The sequence below is a fragment of the Alligator mississippiensis genome, chromosome 2 (genome assembly GCF_030867095.1).
Source record: "Alligator mississippiensis isolate rAllMis1 chromosome 2, rAllMis1, whole genome shotgun sequence".
Taxonomy (NCBI): Eukaryota; Metazoa; Chordata; order Crocodylia; family Alligatoridae; genus Alligator; species Alligator mississippiensis.
Window position 1 is genome coordinate 197059487 of NC_081825.1, and position 27207 is coordinate 197086693.

At 43.0% G+C, this 27207-nt stretch overlaps 1 protein-coding gene across 1 annotated transcript in view; it reads right to left on the reverse strand.

Moving 5' to 3' along the window:
• The window catches only part of TRIM66 (tripartite motif containing 66), a 97488-nt gene that overhangs the window by 55084 nt on the left and 15197 nt on the right, over nt 1-27207 (reverse strand). Inside the window, exons 3-5 of the mRNA XM_059722658.1 lie at nt 25001-26308; nt 9053-9156; nt 4209-4356 (exon numbers count right to left, since the gene is read on the reverse strand). Coding sequence (XP_059578641.1) covers nt 4209-4356; nt 9053-9156; nt 25001-25220 — 472 coding nt within the window. The 5' untranslated portion in view covers nt 25221-26308. The remainder of the gene's footprint in view (nt 1-4208; nt 4357-9052; nt 9157-25000; nt 26309-27207) is intronic.

Consider the following 27207-nt stretch of genomic DNA (forward strand, 5'->3'; position numbering starts at 1 on the left):
TTAAGTAATATATCTACCTGTGTAGCTGTAAAGAACATTTCCTCTTTTGTTTTTAGTTTTTGCCATTCAGCTATACATGTTGAAACAAAAAAGTAAGAACTGTTTTGTTAAACTTTGCTTCAGTGGGTTTTATATTTACAGAACGTGTCCCAGAACTGAACCACAAAGAACGTATCTGATTGCTTGTCAAGTGTGTTAACTGGGGAATCTTTTGTAAAATGAAATGATACCACAATAAGCAAGCAGAGAATGGAACCCACAGTCCTCTTCCTTCCATTAACCCAAAAAGAAAAACATACTGTCCACTTATTCAGTACACTCATGATTTGTCTCTTCATTTTAGGATTATCCTAGTCAAAAGTCCAGAAAACACTTTAACCTATACTTTGCTGGTATTTACTTACACCTGTATACTTAGGTTATCCTATTTGGGAAGATATAAAACACTAAAAATCTCTATAAATCATGATGTTTTATCACTGTTTATTCTCAGAAAGCAATTTACTATGTTATTTCCAACTTATTCTTAACGTTTTCTTTTCTTTCCAATTGCTATTTGCCTCTGCTAGTTACCACTGTAGCAGCACACAACAAACAGCAGTTCCCATCTAAGTTTATTTCTTCCTTTTGTCCTTTCTCCTATAGCTAATGGGTTGCACTTAATTTCTGGGAATATCCATAAACAGTAGGACTACTATCTGTTCTCCTTTCAGTCTCTTGCTTCCAGCCTATGACACACAATACAATCCATGAGAAAGATGAACTGATTCAGATGTAAAAGTTATTTAAACTGACACAAAAACATATTAAAAAAAAAACTTGGTTCACCATCGGCTTATTTAGCTTAACTTGGTCCTAATCAATTTATGATAAAGATACACTATATGCCAAATGACTATGTTAAAAGAACGTTAAAGTTGCCAACTCAAGCACTCTACAGTTGCAAATATCAGATTTAAGGTTACTTTTGCAACCTTAAACTGGCCCCTGCTGTGTATTCATTATGACAATCTTCAATTACAAAATCATGTACAATTTTTCAACCCTAATGTTCTTTTAACATAAATCTGTGCACAATTTCCTACTTTGTTTAAAAAAGGAAACTGAAAAAAGCAACACATAGAACACCAACACAATTGGAACATGGGATCTACTGTGCAGACCTCTGCCACTAGAGCCCAGTGATGGTGGCAGAGGTCATCCTTCTCTGTATGAGGGATAAGACCTGCACTCTGACAGTGGGTTTCATGGAGCTATGCTGGCAGAATGAGACTCAGGAGTCTTGGGTTTCAATCCAGAAAAGAATCATGCTACAGTGGTCACAGCTCTTTCTGTCTGTTACCCCCAATTTTGATCATTTCTAACCTATCGTCTCCATCCTGTCCCTGCCCCAGTCCTGTCTCTCACCTTTGGCTCTTATGCCCCACTCATTCTACTTGCAGATCCAGTTCTAGTCTTTCATCTTAGGCTTTCTTATCACAGTCTTAGTCTTCTTGCTCAGCCAGTCTCAGTTCCCCTGTACGCTTGCTCTGACTTCTTGTCTCCAAACTTTGTGCAGCTGGCCATAGTGCACCATTCTGGCTGTTCAACTGATCTGTCCCCTTCCCCCACTGTTTTCCATCCTACCCGAACGCTTCCAAGCAACAGACTTCTTCCCTGATTGTAAGGGTAACTTTCCCCTGGTTAGCATAATGCTAGGCACCCTGATGAACTACTCAGACCCGGTGGAGCTGAGCAGGCTGCCTGTATAATGAAAGGCACAGACAGAAATTACATTTACCGTGCTATCAGCCCCTTGAAAATACTCTACATCTATGTCCAAACAGAAGTGCATGGCTGCAGAGTGCTCCAATCATGTCACAAATTAACCCTCATTATATGAGGGTTCCAATGAAGGAGCTCCAAAGCGAAGCACTTTCATTAACAGTTGTCTACTCCAGAAGCTGGGCTGAAGCAGTCCAGCCCTATCTCCAGTGCTGTCCCAGGATGCAAGGGGAAGAAGGCAGAGGAGCAAGGTCCATTCTGGGGTTTGCCCTGCTGCTCTGGAGGGGAGGGCAGGTTAACTGGAGCCCCCCACCCCTGAGGTGGGGTGGAGTTAGGGGAAGAGAGGCTGCATACCGGCAGCCTCCCTCACTGGACTGGCTCAAAATTGGAGCTCAATCCCCAACTCTCCCGACCCAACTGATATTCTCCCTGTTGACCCTCTCACCAGACAAAATATACCTCAGTCTTGAAGCTTCCTTACCCTGCAAATCTTCAGCCCTGATTCCCAATCACATTAGACCAGGGCCAGGCAATTATTTCAGTGGAGGAATGCTTAACAAGTTTTGGTGATGCTTCAAGAGCCACAAGGGTAGCCCCACCCCTTGGCAGGTGCCCACCCCCTGGTTGCCACCCTCTAGCCCCTGGCCTTTGCCATTTGAAGTCTCTCTGCCTGCCCAGGGAGTACAGAGTGGGGTTTGCTTGTATATTGTGTGTGGAGGGATGGAGAGTGATGTGATGGGGGAAGTATATGGTTAGGGGTGTGTGGGTGTATGTGTGGGTGTGGGGGTGTGTGGGACTGCTGGGTGTGTGTGTGGGTATGGCAAGGTATGGGATGCATGGGGGTGTGCAAGTATGGTGGAAGTAGGGTATACATGTGGGTGTGTGGGGTGGGGTGGTGTCTATATGTGGATGTGTGTGGGGGTATGGGATGTGTGGTTGGGGTGAGGGGGACTTGGATGGGTGTGTGGGTATGATGAGAGGGTGGGATGTGTGAGGCAGTGTGGGTGTATGTGTGCAGAGGTGTAGGTGTACATGTGTGGGGTGTGGGTATATATTTGGATGTGTGTAGGGGATGTGGGGTGTGTTGTAGGTATGGTGAGGGGTGGGGGGTAGGTGTATGTGTGGATGTGTGTGGGATGTTTGGTGGGGTGTGGTTGGGGTGTGTAGGACAGTGTTGGGTGTGTGTATGGGCATAGTGGGGGTGTGCGTGTGTGTGGGGGGCTTCCCCCCTGCCCACTCTTTACAATGTGACTGAGCCCAGCCCCGCTGTGGGTGGGGAAAGGGAAAAAGGGATCAGTGCTGCCTGCCTGGCTCGCAGTGCTACAAATGGCAGGAAAGCAGCTGCCGCCAATGGGCAGCAACAGAAGTCCCGGGGGTGGAGGGGTTGGGAGCTGAGCCCAGCACCACCAGCTCTTAGTCTCTGTCCCACATCTGTCCAGAAGGGCTGCGGCAGGGACAGAAGGAGTCGTCGCAGGAGGCTGGGGGAGCCAAGAAGTTCCCTGGACAGCAGCAGCAGCAGCAGCCGCCCTACCTGGAAGCTGTGCCTGCTGGCGGGGCTGGTGTCCTCCAATGGGAGAGGCTGGGAGCACAGCACGCTCTGCACCAGGTAGGACTTGGCCCTTGCAGAGCGCAGCAGGGGCTGCTACTGGCAGGCCGGACACAATTAATTGGAGGGTGCCTGCCTGTGGGCCAGATCCAATCAGCTGGCAGGCGGGATGCAGCCCACGGGCCGTATTTTGCCCACCTCTGCATTAGACCCTAATCTAATTGGATCTTGCCTCAAATTTGCTCCCAAGCTCCTGTCCAAACTCCAGTTCCTGCATGGGATCCAGCTCAGCTTTATACCGTGCTCTCACCCAAACCCAGTTTCTGTTCCTGCCCAACTACCCCAGGCACCTTGAATTCCCCAACTCCTGCTCTGTGTCTTAACCAGGATTTTTGAGAATTGGCCCCAAGCCTGGTTCTTATTTCAGACCCTCTGGTTCCTGATCTTTGTCTCATCTTTTAACTCCAGCCTCTGGGCTCCCTCCTTCCTTTCCCTCCCTAATAAAGACCAGTCCCTGAGCAGGGGGGGTTTCTTCCTCAGTGCCTTCCTAGAAACATGCCCCCAAGGCGGCAGGGGGGAGCTAGATCTATACAGAACCACAGAAAGGGCAGCCACTAATCCCTTCGCACAGCGACATCTTGTAGAGGGATTATGCATCTCTAGAACACAAGTTTATTCAATATCTCCTGGGACTTGGCATTGCTTTGTCTGTATTAAGGATAAGGTTAGGCCCTTAGAGTTGCATTTATCATTCATAACATTAATTCTCTTTCTTGCCTCTCCAACTCACAGAGTGGTCAGGCACAATATCCAGGGAACAGGCCCTGGGGATTCTCACTGTCTTTAGTTGAATTACCACATGAAAAAAAAAATTCAGCTTTAAAGTTTATGTTTCTACCTGAACAGCTCTTCAGGGATACAGACAGGAAATGATCTCCAGTTTCCTTGCCATGCCTGTGTTCCTCTGTACATGAACTGCACAGCCACTTATTGCAGGTAGTACAAAGGCTGTGAGCTGGCCTCTTCTCTTTACAGACAGAGCAGCTCTGGAAAGGAAAAAAAAGTGCAATTATATACAAGTATAATTAAATGCAAAGCTCCTCCAATGAGCTTGTAGAAACTGCTGACTTTCAAAGAGATTGTGATTCACATTCCTGGAAGATTTGTTACTCCAGTAATTGGGAGCACTGGGCCTGATTCTCTTCTTTCTTAGGGCAATGTAATTCAGTTGACATCAGTGGTATTACTCCTTAGCGCAAGAGGGGGAAGAATATGATCGTGATGTGAAGGCTTCAAATCCAGGTTGGATGCCTTTATAAAATATATAAATGCTCTTGTCTAAGAAGCTATTATTGGCCTAATGTAGAATGATTAGGTGAAAGTCTATAGCCTACGTTATGCAGTAGGTCAGACTAGATGGTCATAATGGGTCTGGATTTACGCACTTAAAAATCCTATAATCTATGAAGGTAGGAATTTTCAAAATTCAATGCAAGAATGAGTCAAGATACTTGCTCTCAAGTGCCTCTCAAAACAGACATACAAAAAACTAGAACTCTTGGCTCTTGGTTCCAAAATGATACCTTTTATTAGACCAACTGGAAAATGGCAAGAAAATTGTCCTTTTCTGCAAGCTTTCGGGATCAAAGCCCCTTCGTCAGGCTCTGGGAAAAGTGTAGATGGTACAAGATGGTAAAAAGTCCCCCTAGGTAGGAAATAAACTTCATTTTTGCACAGAAGGAGCTGAATACAGGGAGCTGAAATAGAGGCTCTCAAGGGGCAAGAGGTCATTTGTTTTCCCTTTGTCTTCTTGTTTTAACATACAATGACGGATCAAACATGAGAGATCAAATCAGTACTCTGAAGAATTTTACAAGTGCCTTTATGCACCCGATGGAATGTCTAAGATGTGGTGTTAAAAAAGTGTTAAAAGAAAGTGATATCTAATTAACCAAAGAGGAAAATATCTTAACCCAGATTGTGCTTTTACCCCTAAATACCCTTATCAGGAGGTATTTTGCTGTGTCTTGTTTTCACCGTCTCCATTATACCTTCATATATGTCCATTAAAGGTTGTTTATTAGGGAAAAACAGAATGTACTACCTGAAGGCTAGGTCCTGCTCTCAGTGTGAATGTGGAGCACCTTCAATGGAATTACTCCAGGTTTACACTGGTTTACTAAAACTCAGAACCTAGACCATATTTATAGGAATGTAGAAGGGCACAACTGTACTCATGGAATATTGTAACATATGTCTTCTCTACATTTCAGTGGAAAATTATATTGGATGATTCAGTTTCAAGAACTATTGCACGCCCATTGTACCTGCTTCAAATAAAGAATTTAGCTTCTACTTCCAGAGGAGAGTTGAACAGTAGCTAGCTTTATCTGTACACTAATACCAACTTGGTAGAACTGGAACACCTAGGTAAGAAACACAAATATGAAAAGGATATGACCTCTGAATCAGTACAAATGGCACTTAATTAAAACTGTTTGGGAAATTATCTCCTTTGTTAAGTTTGTCATGCCATATAGCACAGCCTTTAAGGGGGATTACTGCCTGTGAGATCAGTGAAGCAACAGCCTAATATGAGGCATCAGAGGTGGGTCCCACATTATCGAAGGTAAAATCAGAGAACTATATTTTGAGATAGTCATGATACTGCTACTATTAGAACAATATACCATAGACACTAAGCGACACCAGACAGTACTAGGTCTACACCAATAACTAACTATCTATTGGTTCAGCATGGCCTATACAAACCAATAGACAGAACATGATGATGAAACTTCATTATCAAAGCATCAGTGGTTTGGTTGAAAAGTTCCAGTAGGTGTAATGATTTGCTTTCCGTGTGCATGGGAAGACTTTAATGCATTAAGGATAGGGACTTACTTAAATCGCAGTTTCATGATTTTTATGGAAACTGTGCAAAATGATGATCTCCATGAAAAATGCTGTTGACTGATTTCCAGCAGAATAGACACTCTCCTCCCCAAACGCTTACCAGAATTCAAAGAAAGTGAAGCCATAGAACACGTGATTTGAGTGACAGCTACTGAAAGGCTGAGCTAGTGGCATAGTCTAAGTGAAGGCACCAGTCAGGAAAGTGAAAATGTTTCAGTGCCAATCAGTGGTGAGGGACAGGGCTGCTGGGGGTCTTCTGCCAATCAATGGTGAGGGGGCAGAACTGTCGTGAAATACCCAAAAAATTAGCTCTGTGCACTGTAAGTGGGCCATGAAAAACCCTTTGTCTTGACATGATTTAAGTAGGTCCTTAATTTTGGGTTATACTAGACTACTACTACTACTACAGCTAATAATGATACTTAGCAAAATTCCTTGATACAACCTCTTTTCTGTAGGTGCCAGGAAGTTAAAAATCTCTCTTAAACTAATCTCTGTCACAACTTATTTCAGTGGGAAACATTGACAGCAAGATATATTACGTGCATTTAGCATACAGAACCAGATCCAAAGCCCAGCAAACTCAATGGAAAGGCTTTTCTTGACTTCATTAGGTTTGAGATCAGGCTGGCGGTGGGTATTGTGTTTTATTACCTCAGTTTTGTTAAATTTTGGCCTTAACTTTAGATTAAACCTTTTTAGATACCTAACTTCTGGGGTCTGACGATAGAATTTCAGCTCAAGAATGAGAGTTTTTCCATTAACATCACCACAACCAGAATTTCAATCCCTTTCACCAGGACATATTATGAAGGAGTTAATTTTTTAATACTTATTACAGAGAGCAGCCATTTCTTCATAACATAGCATCAGGGCACTATTTTGTACTAAAGCAACACCAAAAAGCCCAAACTGATATTCCAACGCACTGTGTTAGGGATTGTGCCATCACACAATGAGAGACAAATGCTGCCCCAAAGAACTTGCAAACCTGACAAGCAAAACAGATTAAGGGTGAGAGAAACAGGTTTACACTGGTTTACTAAAACTCAGAACCTAGACCATATTTATAGGATTGTAGAAGGGCACAACTGTACTCACGGAATATTGTAACATATGTCTTCTCTACATTTCAGTGGAAAATTATATTGGATGATTCAGTTTCAAGAACTATTGCACGCCCATTGTACCTGCTTTGACACTTGGTATCAGGCATGGGATTAGCAATCCACTTCTAGCCTGAAAGGACACAGAGTCTGTCTACACTGCTTCCGCAACACTATCAGAGATGGATGGGGCCCCAGCCTCTCCCACCTGCTCCCACCAGCACATGTGAAACCTATAAATGCAGCAGTGATGCCGCACTGGGAGTGACACTGCATAGCCTTTCCTCAGTCTCCAGCAGGCTTGAAAGTGACCACATGGGGCACCCTCTGAGCAGTTTCACTACTGTATTTCTGGGTTTGGTGGGTTTGAGTGGGAGTAGAAAGGCAGGCCAAGCTCAGGAGCAACCCTCTCTAAGAGCACTGCAAAAGCAGTGTAGACATACCCAGAGAGAAGCCCGAGTTCTCCTTGACCATAATGTCCAGCCAGCCAGCTGTCCATCACTGCTTATTTTGCATTAATAAAGGATCAGAGGATACCGAGAATTGCCTGGGTGAAAGTTTCAGTATCTTGTTTGATGCGTTTTTCACTGTGTGGGCCCAATCCTGTCCTACTAAAGTCCATGTCAAAAGTCCCAGTGATGTCAGTAGCACAGAATCAGGCTTCACTCTCTACACAAGATGAGATAAATGCTACAGAGATGGTATATTCAGTCTCTAGGAGTAAAGAAGAGCTGCACTGAAATTAAAGTTATACATAAAATGATGCAAACAGTTAATGTTAATAACATAACCCTTGAGTCTACAGGGGTGTAGGTTGTAGCTGTGTTGGTCTAAGGACATAGGCAGACAAGGTTTTTTGGGTGAATCTGATATCTTTTATTAGACCAACTTAAATAGTTGGAAAACAATTATTAAGCAAGCTTTTGGGTTCAAAAACCCCTTGTCAGGCTAAGGAAGTTTCTGCAGTTGGTGTGTGCTCTTCCTGGATGGAATGAAAAGTGAAAAAGTCAGAGGCTGGGCTGGTATGCATACAAGACAGGTAGTCAATGAAAATATAGATTGAGTCAATGGGTAAGAGACATGTGGGGGGGGGGGGGGGAAGAGCAAGAGAAAGAGAGAGAAAAGGGGGATGAATAGTGGAGAGATGCCTGGGGAGTCAGATGTCAGGCAGGTTATAATGTGTCATAAATCCAATGTCTATATTTTGTAAGTTTCCTCAAAGGAAACTTACAAAACACTTCCCAGAGAGGAGCCTATGAACTCCACTTCATCAACCTCCTGGATACTAAAAATCATGGACTAAATATAGACATTGGATTTATGACACATTATAACCTGCCTGACATCTGACTCCCCAGGCATCTCTCCACTATTCATCCCCCTTCTCTCTCCTCCCCCACCCTCCCTTGCCTGTCTCTCACCCATTGACTCCTCAATCTACATTTTCACTGACTACCTGTCTTGTATGCATACCAGCCCAGCCCCTGGCTTCTTCACTTTTCATTCCATCCAGGAAGAGTACACACCAACTGCAGAAACTTCCTTAGCCTAACAAAGGGTTTTTGAACCCAAAAGCTTGCTTAATAATTGTTTTCCAACTATTTAAGTTGGTCCAATAAAAGATATCAGATTCACCCAAAGAACCTTGTCAACCTTGAGTCTATCCACCTGTCAATTCTAAGGACCTTTGGAAATAGCGTGCCTAGCAGTCTCTACTTACCCTTGCCATAGCTGGATTTGCTGTGGGAAAGTCCTTCAGAAAGTAATTTTCAGCTACATCCTTTGCAAAACATGGCTGCTTGCACACAGGACAAGAGAGTATACCTGAGTAAAAAAATAAACAGAACATGTGCATGAGTCAGGAAATGAAAAAAGCCACACTTAAGCACTCACCACACTTTGATAGCACACCAAAAAAGCTTAGTTCTAGGAACCAGAATTATTCATCAAGCAAAACACATTACATTCAGTTTGTTTAGAATAGTATGTGGCTGTGGGTCACCAAACAATCATGTTAGATCTGTGCAACTTCCTGTTCCTTGCTTCCTTTTCAGAAATTCTGCTGCACTTATCAGTGTGGTATCTGGGCACCTCTGAAGCTCTGACAAAAAGAGAATTGCAGATCTACCTGTATATTCTGCTATTAGCCATTGTTCTTCTGAAGAGCTTCTAAGTCCCCCGCACAGAAGTGTTTTTGTGGGGGGACGGTCCCAATGTTAACGTGACTAGTCTATGAAATGACCAGGACTAGTAAAGAGAGGGCACCTTTTCTTGTCATGTAATGCAAGGGGCTACTCCCTTGTTCCTTCCAGGGGAAAATTAAAATTTGGGTGTTCCATAAGGAAAAGTTCAGACTGCAGAAGTTGGAGAGTCATGCTGCTCACAAGCTTACAGGCCCTACATCTTCAGTACAATCTTTTTCTAAACTAATTGAGAAAATCTCCCCATCTAGGAAATGCACTGCATTCTATAAATTTGTGGCTTTTGACCATGAGCACCTCAGAGTATAGACTCCATTATCTCTTCCACATACGTGCAGCTACTGCTCAATATAAAATAATAGTGGTCATTTCAGAATAACTGTGATCATCTTGCATGACCAACCACCGTGCAAACAATATAAATGTATGTGTTTATATCGCACATACAAATTTATCTTTGCATGATATACAAACATGCATAAAGCACTGTGCTTTGCAATAGTTTCACAATGCAACACGCAAACCAACATCATACCAAACAAGGAAAATAAACTGCCCACGGAAATAAAATTAGGTTAAGAGTTCTTGACAGATCATTCCACTGACTGAACCCCAACCACAAGTAAGAAGAGAAAGAAACTAATCTGTTATGCTACCAATACTCCCTTAAACCATAGGGTGCTTACACAAGTTAAATTTTTTGCACAATCAGGCCCCTGATAGTGCTTTACAGCCGTGATGTTATACATGTGCACAGCTGCAGAACACTTTTAAAATGGCCAATAGCATGAAAAATTAACCCTAGTCAAATCAGATAATAGATGAAGGAGCTCTGAAGCAAAGCGCCTTAGGGAACTCGTGCTCCCCGCAGGATTAATTTTTCCCATACATGGGGCTGGGCTTATGGGACTGTCACCAGAGGAGGGAGGGAGAGAGAGGGGAAAGGGTACAGGGAAACAGAGGGGCCTGCACAGAGCTGCCAGCTGCTTTGCCTGGCCAGAGCTGGAGGTTGGGGGGAACAGAGCCTCACCTCGCAGGCCCAGCCCAGCCCAGCCCAGCCTGCCTCCTCCCTAATACCCCAGCCGGAGTAGCTGGAGGGGGGCCATGAAGCAAGGGGGCTCTATTCCACCCTTCCTTCAGCCGTGGCCAGGCAAAGCAGCTGGCAGCTCTGTGCTGCTCCCTCCTCCTCCTCCCCCGCCCCCCGACAGCCCTAGGGATAGAGCTGGGCTGGGGCTCACCAACAAGAGTACTAGCCCAGTCTGGCAAAGTGGGAAAAATTAACCCTGGGGGGAACACAAGTTCCCTAAGGTGCTGTGCTTCAGAGGACCCTCATCTATTAACTGATTTGACCAGGGTTAATTTTTAACACAATCGGCCATTTTAAAAGTACTCTGCAGCCCTACACACGTTACATCATGGCTATAGAGTACTTTCAGGGGCCTGATCATGTGAAAAGGGTCACTTGTGTAAACCCCCATAGGATATATCCAGATGAGCACACATGTTCAGTTTGTGGTGCTGCAGACCCATTTGCGGCACTTCAAACAGCACATGCCACACATGCAGGCATTCATCATGCTGCTAATTTGCAGCATGGTGCAATGGATCTCCCAGTATCAAAAAAACCTAGGGCAGAAAAAAAATGGGGTGGCAAATGTGGCATCAATGTGTGCCACTGAAAACCAGAGCCTGGCTGGCCAGAACCATGCTCCAGCTGCTGGCCAGGCTCCACGCACCCAGATCGCTGCTGCTGGAGCTCTGAGAGGCCCCTAGGACTCCAGGTAAGGCTGCTGGGGCCAGCCCATGTACTAGCTCCAGCCTCCCATACCCCACCTAGGACAACTTGCTATGCACCAGAGCACGCGTGTGTAGCAGAAAGCCCCCGTTTCCTCTAATGTAGCAGAAAGCCCCCTTTTCCTCTTGCCTGCATTTGCTCTCCCGTCTTTGGATATGTTTCTCTTTTTCTACCTTTTCTTCCTTCCTCTCTCTCTCACTTTAAGATAAGGAATTGTATTTTAAAATTTGTATGTGTGCATTTTGTATCTCCCCTTGTAGTTTGGTATTTTTATCTATTTGTGTGCCATGGCATTTGTAGCTTATATTTTATACTCTTCACCTTTCAACTTTCAACTAAATGTGTTTTAGTAAGTTATACATTGTAACATTGTTAACAAAGGCAGGAATCAAACTGCTCTTCCCTGTATCAGGCTGGCCTCTGAAAGAATGAGTGAATCAGTGATTGAATGTGTAACATGGAAGCAGGCAGCAATTATCACCTGGAAGCTGAACTCAGTAGAAGACAGCGTAACAACCGGGAAATCTCTATACCTCACTGATCAAGGGCTAGAAGCCCTGGCCTGACTTAACACCAGAGACCAACTTTTGGGCTGAATATCACCAGATCGACCACTCCCAGAGCCCTATTCTAAATTCATCAACGGACTCCCAAACCTGCACGTACATGCGGACGACCCCTGGGGCTGACAGATGCTGTCCAGTAGCCACCGAGGGGGGGGGGAAGTCCCGCGAGGGTCAATGACCCCTGGATTGGGCAAACCAGAAAACTGGGGAGTCACCAAAGTCTGCCAGGGACAGATAAAAGGCAGTGAAAAGTGACCCTCAGTGGCGCCCTCTTGATCTCCAACTCGACCAGACCTATCCAGCCAGAAGGACCAGCCGGCGACCCCCTTCTGGAAGATAACACCACACTGAAAGAAGCCTCAACGACAGACTCCAGCGCTTGTAGGATAGGTATACCTAACTCTGTAGCCTGCTACTGTGTGTGTGTGTGTGTATGTGTGTGCATGTGTGCATGTGTGTGTGTGGACCAGCCCCAAGGTTTATGATTACAGTGTTTCAATCCGCCTAATAAACTAGAATTTTAAGGATCCCGAGTTGGACATTTGTAGCCAACACGTGCATGGATGTCCCCTGGGGACAAGGAGCATCAGCACAATTATGTGCTGCTGCTATTGTCCACAAAGAAATACAGGTGTGCTCTCATCGGGATGCAATCACGGTATCTAAGGAAAGCTTTAAAAACTAGTGCCCCAGGTTTTATTCAGAAGATTTTACTAAGTTTCACTCTCTGGGCTCTCCTAAGTGTTTGGCAACTGCTCTTCCAAAAAGGTATCAGGGACTAGCTGGAGCTCATCATGTTTTGCCACACCCTTTCCATTTCTTCTGGCTGACGCATCTGGCAGGCTAGGGAGTGAGAAGGGAGGGACCAAGCAGCCAACTACATCAACTCTGTGCATACAGGGGACTCCCTCAAGCTGAAAGCATCCTCACCAAGGGAGATGAAACTCAACTCTTCCCTATGCACTGTTGTAGCTGTTCAAACAGAGTAGAGCAGACCACAGAATCTAACCTGGTCTTGATAACCTCCTTCAATAGTATGATGTAGTAAACACTAGTGTGATAAATCCTGGACTAAGGCTACAGTTCAAGCAGAAGCTTTCCTAAGATCTGCAAATGTACTCCACCAGTAACAATCCTTGCTCCTTTCATCCTTGGCATCTTGCCATATTTGCATCATGCTTTTTGAAAAAGCAGATAGATACTTCTGACTAAGTCAAAATCCCCCAATTCATGTTAGACAGTAAACTCAGGTAGACTTAAATCCAGTTCAACCAAATAAATGGTGCATTAACCCAACAAATCTCTTTTCAATCACAGCCTTTGAGTTTTCAGCAAGAACAAAATTTTGGCACTATTCATAATCACCTTCTATATCTTGTCAAGCGATCAGTTTATGTCAGTGGTCTCCAACCTTTTTAGAAGATCACCTTTGACATTTAAAAGCAACCCAACATCTACTGTGCACCGACACCCCCCACCCAGCAGGTAAGTCTGTGGGGAGGCAAAGGGGCGGGGGCGCAGATCGACGCAGAAGGAGAAAAAAAATATTTGGAAGTGCACATCCCCAACAGGTAAGTTCCACCCGGCCAGAGCCTCACTCAAACCTTGCTCCTGCCTCGAGGGCCTTGTGATGAGGGACAGTGCCTCAAATCTAGCCCCTGCCCCTTGCCTACTCCGTGGACTAACCTGCTGGGCTGGGGCACGCATGTGCATGCACATGGGCACTCAGCCCCCCACCCCAGTGTCAGATCGACTCCAAGAGGCTCCGAGATCTACCGGTGGATCGAGATCCACTGGTTGGTGACCACTGATTTATGTTAACTGTGGACAATGTTTTCCAGGGTTGAGCTTCTTTTAAGTAAACCTTTTAGAAGCAAATTCAATTATGATTTCATACTAGAATGACACTGCCATACATGCGGTCTTCCTAACTAAAAATACTAGTCTAGAAAGAGAATGGCCTATAACATAATCAAATACTAAGTTATCCATTACTCTTGCAATTAAATATATTTGTTTCAATGATTGACTAAGGTTAGAAAATTATCCAGTTGAAGATATCAATCCTGTAACATCTGTCTACAAATACAACCCTAAGCACTTAAGGCCCTGAAACTACAGGGTCCAAAGTGCCTTTACTTCTTAAGGCAGGGCCCAATGCTTTTTAAATACAAGCATTTTGCAGTTTCAATCATTCGTCAGACACTGTATAGAAAAACCCTCCCCAAATTCTCCATTCTGGCAAACACATCCTGGTGAATCTGGCAGCGATCTGTATTTAGTTTTTAAATTGCTAAACTTTAAGAAACTGCCTAAATTTTATATTTTTTTCAAACTCAACAAAACTGATTTTATAGAATTAGTACAGCTGGCTTTTCCCCCTAGCTCAACTCTTGAAGCAAAAGCAACACATTTGAAAAGCGTACCACTTAATATTTTCTTAGAGCTGCCTGACAACAAGACTATCCTGGTCCTGGATACCCAGATGGAGCAATTAAGCCTGCATGATTCCAGTGGCCCTACCACAGAAAGTGTGCGTAAAGAGGAAGCAGGTATCCTAGAATATCAGGTGTAGCCAAGCAGCTACAAGCTATCCCAGTGAAAAGAACTTTGCGAGTAGCTGGCACCCCGTGCTCCTCTTCTGGGTTTGTCACTGGGGGTGTGTTTAAGCCTAGTTATTGCTGATAAAAGCTATGGCTCTGTAAACTATGACAGAAAGAAGTTGCTTTAATTTATACTGAAATCCTGCTTGGGCCTGGCAGCCTGAGTTTTGATAAAATGGTTTAAAGCCATTTTCCCCTCTTCCTCACATGTTGCAAGCACACACAAGACAATCTGCACCATGCATGAGTCTATACAAGTTGGTATTGTCCACAATTAATGTTGTCACAAACATGCCTGCTGCAGCTTTTTGTGCACATCTACACGGGTGAATCACTGACCACTTCACTAACACATGACATTGCATGACCAATTAGGATTTTTATACAGGGGATTTTTTCTTGCATGTTCAGTTACACCATTCCTGTGGCAAGTTATAATATATACTGAAAATACAACTGCAATTCCACTGATATTTAAAATGTAACATCTAAAACGATAGCACAATCCATGCTTTGCTTTTGTGCTGCTGATTATGCAACCTTAATTCATGTACTTATCTATTTACTTAATTGCCTTAATACCTAAAGTATTAGGTGGGTCAACATGATATATCAGTCATGGTGAAACCTTTCCTTCCTCACCAGAATTATAATATTTGTGTCTTATGTAAACTATTAACAGCTCTGCTCTCTAGAGATATCTATAAATAATGGGTACACACGAGTACCTACGCTGAATGTGCTATGATGCAAAATCATTAGCAATGCCCACACAGAACATTTTTACTGGGACAGGTTACAAATAACTGTGAATTGCAGAGTGGGGGACTCCTAGGTTCAGTACTAGCTTTCAAATCTACATGACGTCCTTTTATATAGCATCTTTCACCCTTTTATAGCAATGGCAACCTGAATGAATAGATAAATATTAATGGGCAAGTCAGAAAGTGAAAATGTAGTTTGCAAACAGTCTTTTTCAGTCACATGGGGCCTGGTCTAATTCTTCCTCTAGTTAACAAGAATCTTTCCATGGACTTTAAAGGGAATTGAATCTAGCCCTTGGAGACCTTAAACCAGTTCCTAATGCAGATAATCTTGTAGCCCAATCGTTAGAAACATGCCTCAGCATGTCTAATACAGGGAAAGAGGATGATAGTTTACAACTAGTGAATGTTCTTCACAGAGACTGAGAAGGAAAATACTGTGTGTATACTCTGAAAAATATTTTTTCCACCACACATGCTATATAGTGAGCAACCTGGATTACAAATAACATACCCTGGAATACTTACTTGCTGGCTGGCAAAAACATTGCTAAAGGATTGCTATGTCCAGGGCAATTTGCACATATCTGTCACGTAGTATGAAATAGGCAATTTTACTGGATTCTGTGATGGCATTTAGCATGAAAAATACATAATGCAAATAATATCAAGTGACCAGAGTTTAATAGAGTGCTTGTGGCCTTAGGTGGGTCAATGTGAATTTTAATTTGTGCTAATCTGCTGGAGATCCAGGAAGTGCAAAATATGTTTTGTAAATAGTATTTACTCACTTAAATTAGTACCGAATTACTTGTTTTAAAGAAATATTCTATCCTGGTTATCTTAAAAAGCATCTTTTGCTCTAAAAACAAGTGTTGTGTATCTCATGGCTGTGCAGAAGCCTCGTGCCTTTTGAGACTGGCATTACAAAGTCTAGAACAAGCCAATTTGGGGATGCAGAGACTGTTTCTGCTTATATACATCTCTGGCTATATAAAAGTGATGTACTAAGTACCCTGGGTCAAATTTGTTCCTGAATTTATACCCATTTCAGAACACTGAAAGCTGAATTGTTGCAGGGATGTCAGTCAGGGCAGGATATGTTATCAGATGTTATTGACTGATATTAGGATCTTTTTCAAATGTAGGTGAACTCTAATGACACGAATGTCTTAGGGTGGATCTGAAACATCTGCATAATTGAGAGTCATATAACAATGGACTTCAAGCCTGAAATATTTCTGAAAATTCTGGATGCATGACAATACCATGTGGGAAGAATTTTGCTACATGCATGCACAGCTAATGGGTAAATATCTCCCACCCAGACCATGGGCTCTTCTTTAGATGCTTGTTTAAGACTTTGTTTGATCCAGGACAGACATACTTACATCTTGCTCAAAGAGGGATTGTTTGAAGCCTGCAGACTTGAGGATCACAACTGGTTTTCTATTACCTTGAGTTCAATTAATCAAGCTTCTTTTTGTGATACTTCTTCAGTATTATAAACATTAAAAAAATCACCCCCCAAAAACCACCATGCAGATGCCTGACGATTCTAACGGAATGGCTATCTAAACAGAATCACCATGAAGTTAAGCAAAGTAGACAAATGGCCTGAATGGAGGTTTGCAAGCTGTCTCAAGTAACAGCTGCCTATGTCAAACCTCTCTACAATGCTTACGCTTAAATTGTTACTAAAATGCAGTTTTGTTAAAACATTCCTCACCTTTGCTTACCTTTTCTTTGGATAAAGTCAGTCACAAAGCTACACAAGTCAAAGTCGCTTAGCTCAGGAAACAGGTTAAGAAGCAGAAGCAGAGTAATCCCTGGAAGCAGCTTTGGCTGTCAGAATCAGTTATGTTGATAAAAGGAAGTGACTAGACATTTCTGTTAAGAACCTGGGACAGCTTTCCCTTCTTCAGTCAAGAAACATCGCAAAGAAGCAGGGTTGAGATGTGTCATCATGCACCCAAACATCATCTTCTCTTGCCTTCTTTCTTGAGCTCACCTGCTGAGTTGCATTTAGGCCCTTGTAAACTTTTCTTTGTCTATCTTTCCTGAAGTTGAAATGTCCCACAGCAGCACAATAAAGAAAAGCACCCACTTTATTTCTTCCCGAATCTTCTTTCAAACCTGCATGTGTAACTGCAATACACGTGCCCAGAAGGAAGCTAATGGGGCTCTCAGTTTTAGCTAAATTAGGGTCTCAAAACCCTTTGCTTCAACGGCACTCTGTGCTGACTGTTCCCTACAAATCTTTCCAGGTTTCATCGCTCAATGCTACCTAAAAACAATGTTCATTTGTTTGAGGAACCTGTACTTTACAAACAGCTCATTTAAATATATCATTATTACAGCATTGTTGGTGAAGGAAAGTGTAGTCGGCATTGCCCCCAGAGACTTGCTGTTTATACGCATGAAGAATGATGCAATCACTGCATCTAAATAGCAATCCAACATGGAATTATAGGATTCAAACAACAGAACCTACATATCAAAAGAGCAAGAGCCAAATTCAGCTCTGGTGCAAACATCATGTCCACATCAGGCCCAGTTATTGCTGTCAAAATTTTCTATTTCTAGAAATAGAAAATTAAGCTCATTTATGGGTCAGAGCTGTCAAGATGCCGTATCTTTGTATGCCATTTACTATGGCAGGAAGGAGGTAAGAATATTTGCATAAATATGTGATATTTTTCCCAGTAGTTTATTAGCTCCTGTTGTTTACTTATCAGTTGTAGTCATTAATCTTCTATTTATGGCATCACTACTCATTGGTGTGGAGACTATTATGATGTGATAGAGTTATGACTTAAAAAAGTGGACAAAGATCCCAAAATTGGACTTGACACTTGTTTCCCCATGAGGAATAAGCCACATGCAAGCCAACACTTAAAGTAGACACTCATAGATAGGGACCTACTTAATTAGTGGTTTTGCAGAAACCGCAAAATCTGGGATTGTCCACAAAATCAACAACAAAAACAACTTAATAAAAATAAAATGCTGGTGGTTCTTGCTCCCAGGAGGAGAGCTGGCTGGCAGAGCAGCACAAATAGGGCAGCCAACAATCAAGATGGCAGCTGCCCCCTTGTCCTTCCTCCCACCCCGGGACCTCTCTGCCAAACAGCACCGAGGGGCAGGGCCTCTCCACCAATCAATGCTAAGGGGTAGGGCCACTGCAAAATACCATAAAATCATCTCTGTGTGCTGTGAGCTGACCACAGCCATCTCGCCATGATTTTAATAGGTCCCTACTCTTAGATGCTCATAGCTATGATCAGTATATCTAACCTATCAGCAGGTATTTAAGACCAGTGAGGACTACTGTGTTTTAAAGTGACTCCCTAAAATATGTTCCATCAGATAATGTGCAAGAAGGAGTAATACATGGTGCAGCATAGATGTGGAGCAGGGGCGTCAAACTTTTCCAGCCCTGTGTGCGAAATCAGCGTCTCAAGCCCGGCCTGTAGGTCAAATCTGTTCCACACACTGGCCGCACCTGGTGGAGCCAGCCCACAGGGCTGGTCCAGTGTGGGCACCACATGCAGCACATGCCCTGGACTGGCTGTATATGCTGCTTGAAGTACACACAGCAGCTCCAGCCCCACAGTGGTATGCAGCAAGTGCCAACCTTGGCTTAGGCCCATGCATGGCACTTGGGGCCAGTCTGAGAGAAGTGCACTGCAAACTGGCCCTGCGCACTGGATCCAGCACATGGGGCTGGTCTATGGGCCTGATCCAGACTAGCCTCAGATCCAGTGCTCGGGGCTGGTCTAGCACAAGTGTCACAGATTAGACCCATGTGCTACATGCAGTATGCACCAACGCCATCCTGGCGCAGCACAGACCAACCCTACACCATGTGCAGCCAAACAGAACTTTGTTTCTCTATATTGCAGATCTAGTTAATTCATCCCAGCTTCACCATCTGCATCAGCAAAGGAAACCAAACTGCAGATACACAGAACACACACACAGGTGAGAACAGACAAGCAATCAGGGCCTCACTATTCAACTGAATTTCAGTTTCCAAACTGCACGTTTGGGGCATCAAAAAATCAGACAAGCAATGAAATTCTGCCACCTAAACCAAATCCCAACACCTGCCCAAATGCCACCTTGTCACAGGCAACATGTCAGCCTTGCAGCAGGTGACCTGTGGGTAAAGGAAGCATGGACTCTGTCAGACCACACAGGAAGGGAATTCCAGAGAACAACTGATCCCCAAATGTACAAATCTAGTGAAGCCAAACTGCAGCAGCCTGGATAACACACAAGGGAAGTGGTGGTTTCTGTGGTACACAGGACCCTGATCTTAATGAGGTCTATTAAGGAAAGCTGACATCCTGAACTGGCCCTGGGATAAAATGGAAGTTTGTGTAGTTTCTTGACCCCAAGGGCTATATATACATTCCCCAAGAGAAGCACCAATAAGAAAGGAGCTAAAGTTTCTCCATGGCCTTAATTTTCCACTGTAAATAAAGCATATAGTAGTAATCCAATCTGTAAGAGGCAAAGGCATAAATAACTGGCGACATCCACCTCTAAACATAAAGGCTGTAACCTCCTCATCAGGAGAGTAGAGAACACAGATATACGGCTTCTAATCTAAGCATCAAGTGACTATATTCCCAGCTCCATTTCAAGATCCTCCAGATCTTATTCCATGGCAGGTTTTAACACGAAAAGCTCAGAACAAGTGTCTGCTTAATAAATCAATGCAGATAATTAATCTATCATTACCCACAAAATTGATCATCATAAAGAGGTACAAGGATTAACATATACATCTCAATTCTACCTGCTGTCCAGACATTGCACCTTTTGCCTCACTCTCTCCCCCACCAATATCAGGATAATTATTCTCAGAGAGCATTAGCTAGTGCTCAGAGCTGCCAGCATAATTCACATTTCCTTGGAGACCCAATTATGGGCTATAGGAAACAGTTTCAAAGACATACCCCTTACTCTCCTACAGCTTCATATTTATTTAACCAAACCCAACTGTTTTTCTTGCCTTTTGGGTCTGGCAGCTGAATAACAGAGTGAAAGAAGCCAAATTCCTTTAATTCTATTTAGGCAGACTCAAATCCATAGCTTGCAAAGAGCAGAGATGCTTTTCTGCCTTCTGTGATGAATTTATTTCCCTTTCTGGAACAATTCAGATTTTGCATCTGCTGTGACCCCTTAGGGTAGATGGCTAATTAAAACAAATGGGTATTCTCTTTCAGAATTAAAAGATGCAATATATTGCATCACTTGCATTATGTGATGTTGCATCAAGATAGGGTCATTGGGTGTTAGTGTAGTCTGGCAGTCTTATCACAAAAGTGGCCATAGTTACTTCATAGATCAAACTCTGTTTGCAGAGCTAAACAGACACCTTCCTTTTTAAATATATTTACTTAGACCAAGATGGAAAACTGTATGCTGGGACCTGTAGTCTTCATACACCATACCAAAAGTCTGTATAAAACAGAGACAGAGTGATTTAACTTGTTCCATAAAGAACAAAACACTTTTCTCATTAAAAACAAATCAGTATACATAAATGCTAACATTACTGGGTGCATTTTTGGACATCCCTGACCCTACATCTGGAATGTTACACAGCTTGGAATCGAGGGGTAGACTGCCACATGACATCTGGCTTTCCAGCTGAAGAGTTACATATTTTCAGCTGAGTGTAAAGTCACAGAAAGAAAACAGTGGGCAAAACAGCAGCAGTCAATGGCACCTTGCCTTAGTTTTAAGCTCTGCTTTACTTAAGTTTCAACAGTTCAGTTTGTATTTCTTCCACACATGCTCTTAAGTTATATTTTCTGTCAATTATGAGTCTGGATCTTATTCCCCTCTTCCAAAGGATAAGGTGGCTCCCCATCAAGTGGGTGCTTATGTATAGCCTCTAAAGGGGTGACCCAAGGCTGTGCAAAGGGCAAGGGAAACTCTCACAACTCAGTTTGTCCTGGATGTCCATCCCCTCTGACAGGCAGTACCCAGAAAAAGAGACAACGGGAGGAAGCATGCCCTCTCCTCCCCATGGGTGGCTGGGGGCTGCCTCTCCCCTGCAGCTACCTCCAGCTTATGCTGGTGGTACTTCCTTTGTGGCAAGAAATTAATTGCGGCCTCCCTCCAGTCTTTCCCTGAAATGTTCCACTTTTCCTCATAGGGTGTGTACAGATGTTACATTTTACACGTGCTGAGGCCCCCAAAAGCTCACTGTAGCTGTAACGTAAGAAATGTTCACAGCTGCAGAGTGCTTTTAAAATGGTGAACTGCAGGAAAATTTAACCCTCATCCCATGTAGTATCAACCAGGGGAGCCCTAAAACTGAGCGCCTTAGGGAATCTGTGTACAGTTTCCCTGCAAGGGTTAATTTGGGACAATTCCACCCACATCCCATGCAGCTTTATGGGGATGGCTGGTGCTTGCACTGGCAAGCACTGGCCCAGTCCCACCCCAGGGCTGTTACAGAGATGAGACAGAAAATCTCCATCTCCTCCCTGCACAGCAGGAAAGGGAGAGGAGAGTGGGGAAAGAGAGCCAGCCCAGCCTGGCCCAACCCCTCCCTGCTGTGTGTGCCTCTCCCCCACTACCCATGCTAGGGTCTTGGGAGGAGCTGAGCCAGGCCCATGCAGCAGGGGGGGGGGGGGGCGCAGCAGCGGCCCTCTTCCCCCCACACGAGCTTCTTGACAGCAACAGAGGCTCCTGCACCCAGATCTAGTGCAGGAGTGGGGAAACAGAGCCCCCCACCTTGCAGACCTGGCTTGGCTCTCCCAAAGATCCCAGGAAGGGTAACTGAGGAAGGCTGTGTGGTGGGGGGGGCTCTGCCCCCTGCTTTCCACAAGGCCATTGCTGACAGTTGCCAGCTGGCAGAGGGGTGGTTTGGCATCCTCCTGGGAAGCTGCTTTAGTGCCCCCACCTGCTGGTTGGACCAGTGCAGACAGGCTCCAAGCCACCCTCCCCACCAACAAGCAAACACCTGCTGGCTTCAATGGCACTCTAACTCATGCTTTCTGTACACACCCAGAGCCACACCTGAGAGAAATGTGGCCTGTATTACTATTTGGCCCAGAGAAAGAAAGATTGGAAAATGACACTGAGATGCAGAATAAGGTAGCAAGAGTCAAACTACCTACACACAGTGATTGCCAAGGTCTCCTGGTACCGCTAATATCAGCAAGAATCATTTACCTTTGATCCCTATTATTAGGGCTGTTCTCAGAAGTGACTCACCTAGATCAGTTCCAATTGTTTTCAAACCTACAGCTCTCTCAAATAAATTCTAAGGCACAGCGTCACCCAAGAGAGTTCAGGTTACCTCGGAGATCTCTCTAATGCTTCTTCCAGAACAAGAACACAGCAATACAACTTACCACTACTTTCTGTATAATCTCAGCCACCCTCAAGTAACTTGCCCAGTCCTACAAAAACCACAAATGGGGAATAAACAGCTCTACTATGTTTTGTACTGCACTGAAATACAGGAACTAACTTTATGGTTAAAGACTCTGTTTATCTTAGATTGCCTTCATTTGGAAATGTACCAACTTTCTCACCTCATATTCTCCTTACAAAGAGTTCATAGTAGGTATGATTTTTTTCCTTACAATTAGTGTTTATATTTACTCAGTTCAAGCAACTTTGCATTTGATTGCACTGAGAGCTTGTGAAATATCATTATGAAATGTTACCATGGTTAAACACAGTTATGATAGAGTTCACTGATATGGTGCTGACCACAACCTAGCAGTTAAGGAAGACTAGGTAAGACAAGCCATCATGTTCTGTGTTTTATAATCTATCTGTGATTTAACAATATTTATTCTACGCTGCTTGCAAGGCTGTGGACAGCATTGTTTCAGTTCACTCCATTCTATGCAAATGTGCCCCAACATAGTTACATTTTGTAATACAGACAAGTCCTTACTAGCTATGGCAATGACTAATTTAAATGAGACACAGATGTGGTTTCTTTGCTGCTTGTATGGCTCTCATATTAATTGGGTATTTGCACCTGGTGTCTTTCTTACATTTACTGGGTTACTACTGTTGATTTTTTTCTCTGTCATTTCTCTTAGCCTGTTACAGATTAAGGACAAAAACAGGACAAGGAAGCAGAGAGGGTTTAGCAATATGAAGGTTGGCAAAACCTTGTCCTAGATGCGGCCTTTGGTTTATCTGAACTGTAATCAAATACCAGTAATTCCTGACTCTTCCCCAAGACCGGCTTAAATACATACTGAATATTTAAAAGATATAATAAATCCCCATTATGATTTTGTGAATTTTATTCCAGGATCACATTAATCTGATTCTCCACTTGGGGAAACTGAGACACATGGAGATTGAGGTTAACATTTTCAGAGTAGGAGACATAAAATGAGACTCTGCTAGGTCAGTGACTGAGTTGGAAAAAAGGGGAACCTGACTCTAAAAAGACCCCGCAGGACCAGGTACCAGACACATAACAAGCAATCTCTGTGCCGTGGGTGGCTGTGGCATCAGAGGCAGCAGCAACAGCCACCACTCTCATGCCTCCTCTAAATCAGTGCTCAGGACTGGTGCCCCATTTACCCATATATGATAGATGCCATGGATTGGGTATCTAGGGATGTTAGAAGACTGGCAATACCTTATCTTTATTATTTACTGGAAGTGACTGGGTTTTTTTTTGTCTCTTATTCATAACTTTGTGTCAGGGTTCAGGTTATCTAGAGCTAATTCAAGCTGGCAGCTCTTCAAGCCAGAAACCTTGTCTTCCTACACGTTTCTAAAGTGATTGGTCTGGAACCATAAGTGGTGTGACAAAACTGAATCCACTAACGTTTGTATTTATGTAATAATAAATTACACTCATTCTCTTTATAAAGAGTGTATAATAGGAATAGTTTTTTTTCTTACAATTAACGTTTATTTCCTCACTGAAGGGGGCTCTCCATTCAAGAAGCTATTTCCATGTTTTGTGTATAATGCCATCTGTTCTTGATTGTATCCATGTCATTCTACAGCTTAGAAACACCTGAGCATTTATGTCTAAAATCTCTAACTACAACTTCAGGCTCAGCAAAGAGGCACATTAATGAAATGCATCTCCTTACCACTATGGTGCACGAATCTTGCTTATTTTAATTAAAAGCCTGAATCAACACAGTATATAGTGTAATCTGTTTATGACCCCAGATAAAGCGAAACTCCATTTACAATAATGGAACATGAAAGCTTAGAATTGCTTTGCAGCACTGCAATATGCATAGTGGAAGTCCAGGTACTACAACCTCCTCTCTCAATGTGAAAGATCCCATTCAGTGTAAAACAACCCCCTCTACACATCTGGAAGTACCACTGTATTCAAAGAACTGTTGTAGTCTAGCAGCAGTTACTTTGCAATATCTCTTTGTATAACAAGATAAACATTCAGGATTTTATGCTTGCTTAAAATAAAAAAATGTAAACCAATTATGGGACTTTCAATATTTTGCCTAATTATTTAATTTCTCTTTAACATATTTTGTTTTTCCCAGAAAAAAATTAACCAAGAGAAATAGATATAGATATCCAGCCCACCTTATATTTTGTTCTTATGTTAAACCACCCAGCTTTTCCTTTAAAGCTCTAATTTTAAAGAATATATTTATGTAATAGAAAATGGTTTTCTTTTCTGAATTTGCCTGTTACTATACTATCATGTTATAAACTTTGTAAGTACAAAATATAGCACATCAAATGTTACCTTCATAGAGAATTTCCTTCTCTGTGGGAGTGTATCTGTATCCTTGAATCAAATCTGGAAGGCAGTCCTTGCAAAAGGAATGAAGACAAGGAAGCAATCTGGGGTCTCTTCCCTTTAGTTCCCATTTGCACACCAAACAATTCCTCAACAGATCAAAGCTCTCCATTTTCCGAGTCCAAAGTTTGATATCAAGAGGACTGAAAGTCACAAAATGGCTCATGAAAATCACTTTCTACTTAATGAAGCACTTGATCACTCAAGTGAAAACCAAAAACTAGCAGCAAGATGCACATTTGTTTAGCTCCGTTGAAGAAGTTCTTCGCAGCTGAAAAGTGCACACCCATCTTGTCCCAAAGAACCATTTCTCTTCAAATCACCAAAAAAATCAAAATCCCATTTACCCATTTAGTTAATTTGGTAAAACAGAGGCAAATTGTATTGTGCATCTATTTACAGGTATGTTAATATGATGAATTCTAACACAGCGTACACTTCTGGTCAGCAGTGTTCAGAGCAAGTGAAAAATGCAACAGTGTGTCCCAACATTCTTTTAACATTTTCTCCCCCCATATTTTACAACCAAAATGTGAAGGAAATAGAGATTAACATACCTAATAATTCCTTCCCATTTCAGCAATGCCTCCTACGAAGCTGTTTAAAGAACTATAAAACTTCCTATGACTATTCTTGTTTTTATAGATTTAAAATACCCTTCAAACTATAGGACTCAGTATAAATTTCACCTTAGGGTTCCTTGCTTGTTGCCTCTCAAAGAGAACATCATCTCAGCCCTGCTCCTTTTATAAATAAAACAATGTTTTTCTTAACTATCAGCCTGGGATTCTCCAAGCCAAACTGCATATTTTCTGGTTCATGCCTCATTGTAGATTCAGAACCTGGAAGCAAGGCTTCAGTTCCATCATGGAAATAACCCACACATACAACGAGAAACTTTACAAGTTACAGCTGCTGGAGCTTCCTTCTCATTTATTTTTTTTTTCTGAGAAAAAGGGAGAGAACAAAGAATGAAACTGTGCCATCTACTTCCTGGGAGAAGTTGGAGATTCCATCCCATTAGGCCACGGATCCTCAAGAGGTTTTGCTGCCTGGCCACTACAAACATAATTCCTGCAACGACTGCTTCTGGAGTTCATCAGCACAAGTAGGGCAAGCAGTTCAAACAGCCTTGGGTGGTATCAATCGATGTTGTTTTCTCCCATGGGCAACGGCAGGGGAAAATCCAGTGGAAATCATCTGGCTCTCTTCATCCATAGCCACTGTCTCTGTGGTGCCAGCGCAGATGAGCTTCTGTAAGATAAGATAAGATAAGATAAGAGCACAGCACACCCGGGAGGCAGAATGCCCCACTTTTACAGGTGCAAGTAGCCTCTGCACAGAAGAGTGTGTGGATCCCTTAGGTAACAATTCTGTTGACGTGTGAACCACAAAACAATCCAGTGTTGTCTCTCAGAGTGTCATCAGTATTGAGCACTGAATACAGAGATGCAGCTCAAGCAGGCTAAGAACGTACCCCCTCCCATACACAAAGCACTAGTGACAGAGATGTAGCTAAGGTAAATCTTCAAAGCTCGTCTTTCCTTTCAACCCAGCCTTTCTAACAGCTATAAATCCCGATGTTCAAAGTTATTTATGTCAAGCCCTTTCACAGGAATTTACCTTTGAATGTGGTGACTTGCAAAGATACCATTAGGGAGGGAAAAGCTATTCTAATAAGGTCTGGTATTTCCATCAGTAACACTTTGTTTTCAAATTCATGCTATCAGATATAATCTGGTACATTCTATTGGCAAAACCCAAACTCTTCAGACATATCTTTCTGAACCAGGAGAAATGAGTGAAGAGTGAATGGCTATCACCTGAGGCAAAGAAAGTCACATCAACCTCTCTCACTTCCCCTTTAATATGAATGGTGTATTTCTCAGAATTAAATATGGAAACAGGCCACTTAGCAAACCAGGGTTTTCACATTTCACAAAGCTCCCATTCTACTGCATAGCCACTTTCTGCTGCCACTCAAGAAGTAAAGGCACAGCTCATTTAAGATGTGATAAAGCTTAAAAGGATTAAAAGTAATGAATGCAGAAAAGAAATCTGCTAAACTGAATCCAGATAATATTTATTTAACAATACTGGCTGGAGAGGCCAGAGTGCTTTTTGAGTGGGTTTGAACAGCAAAGTGAACAGGA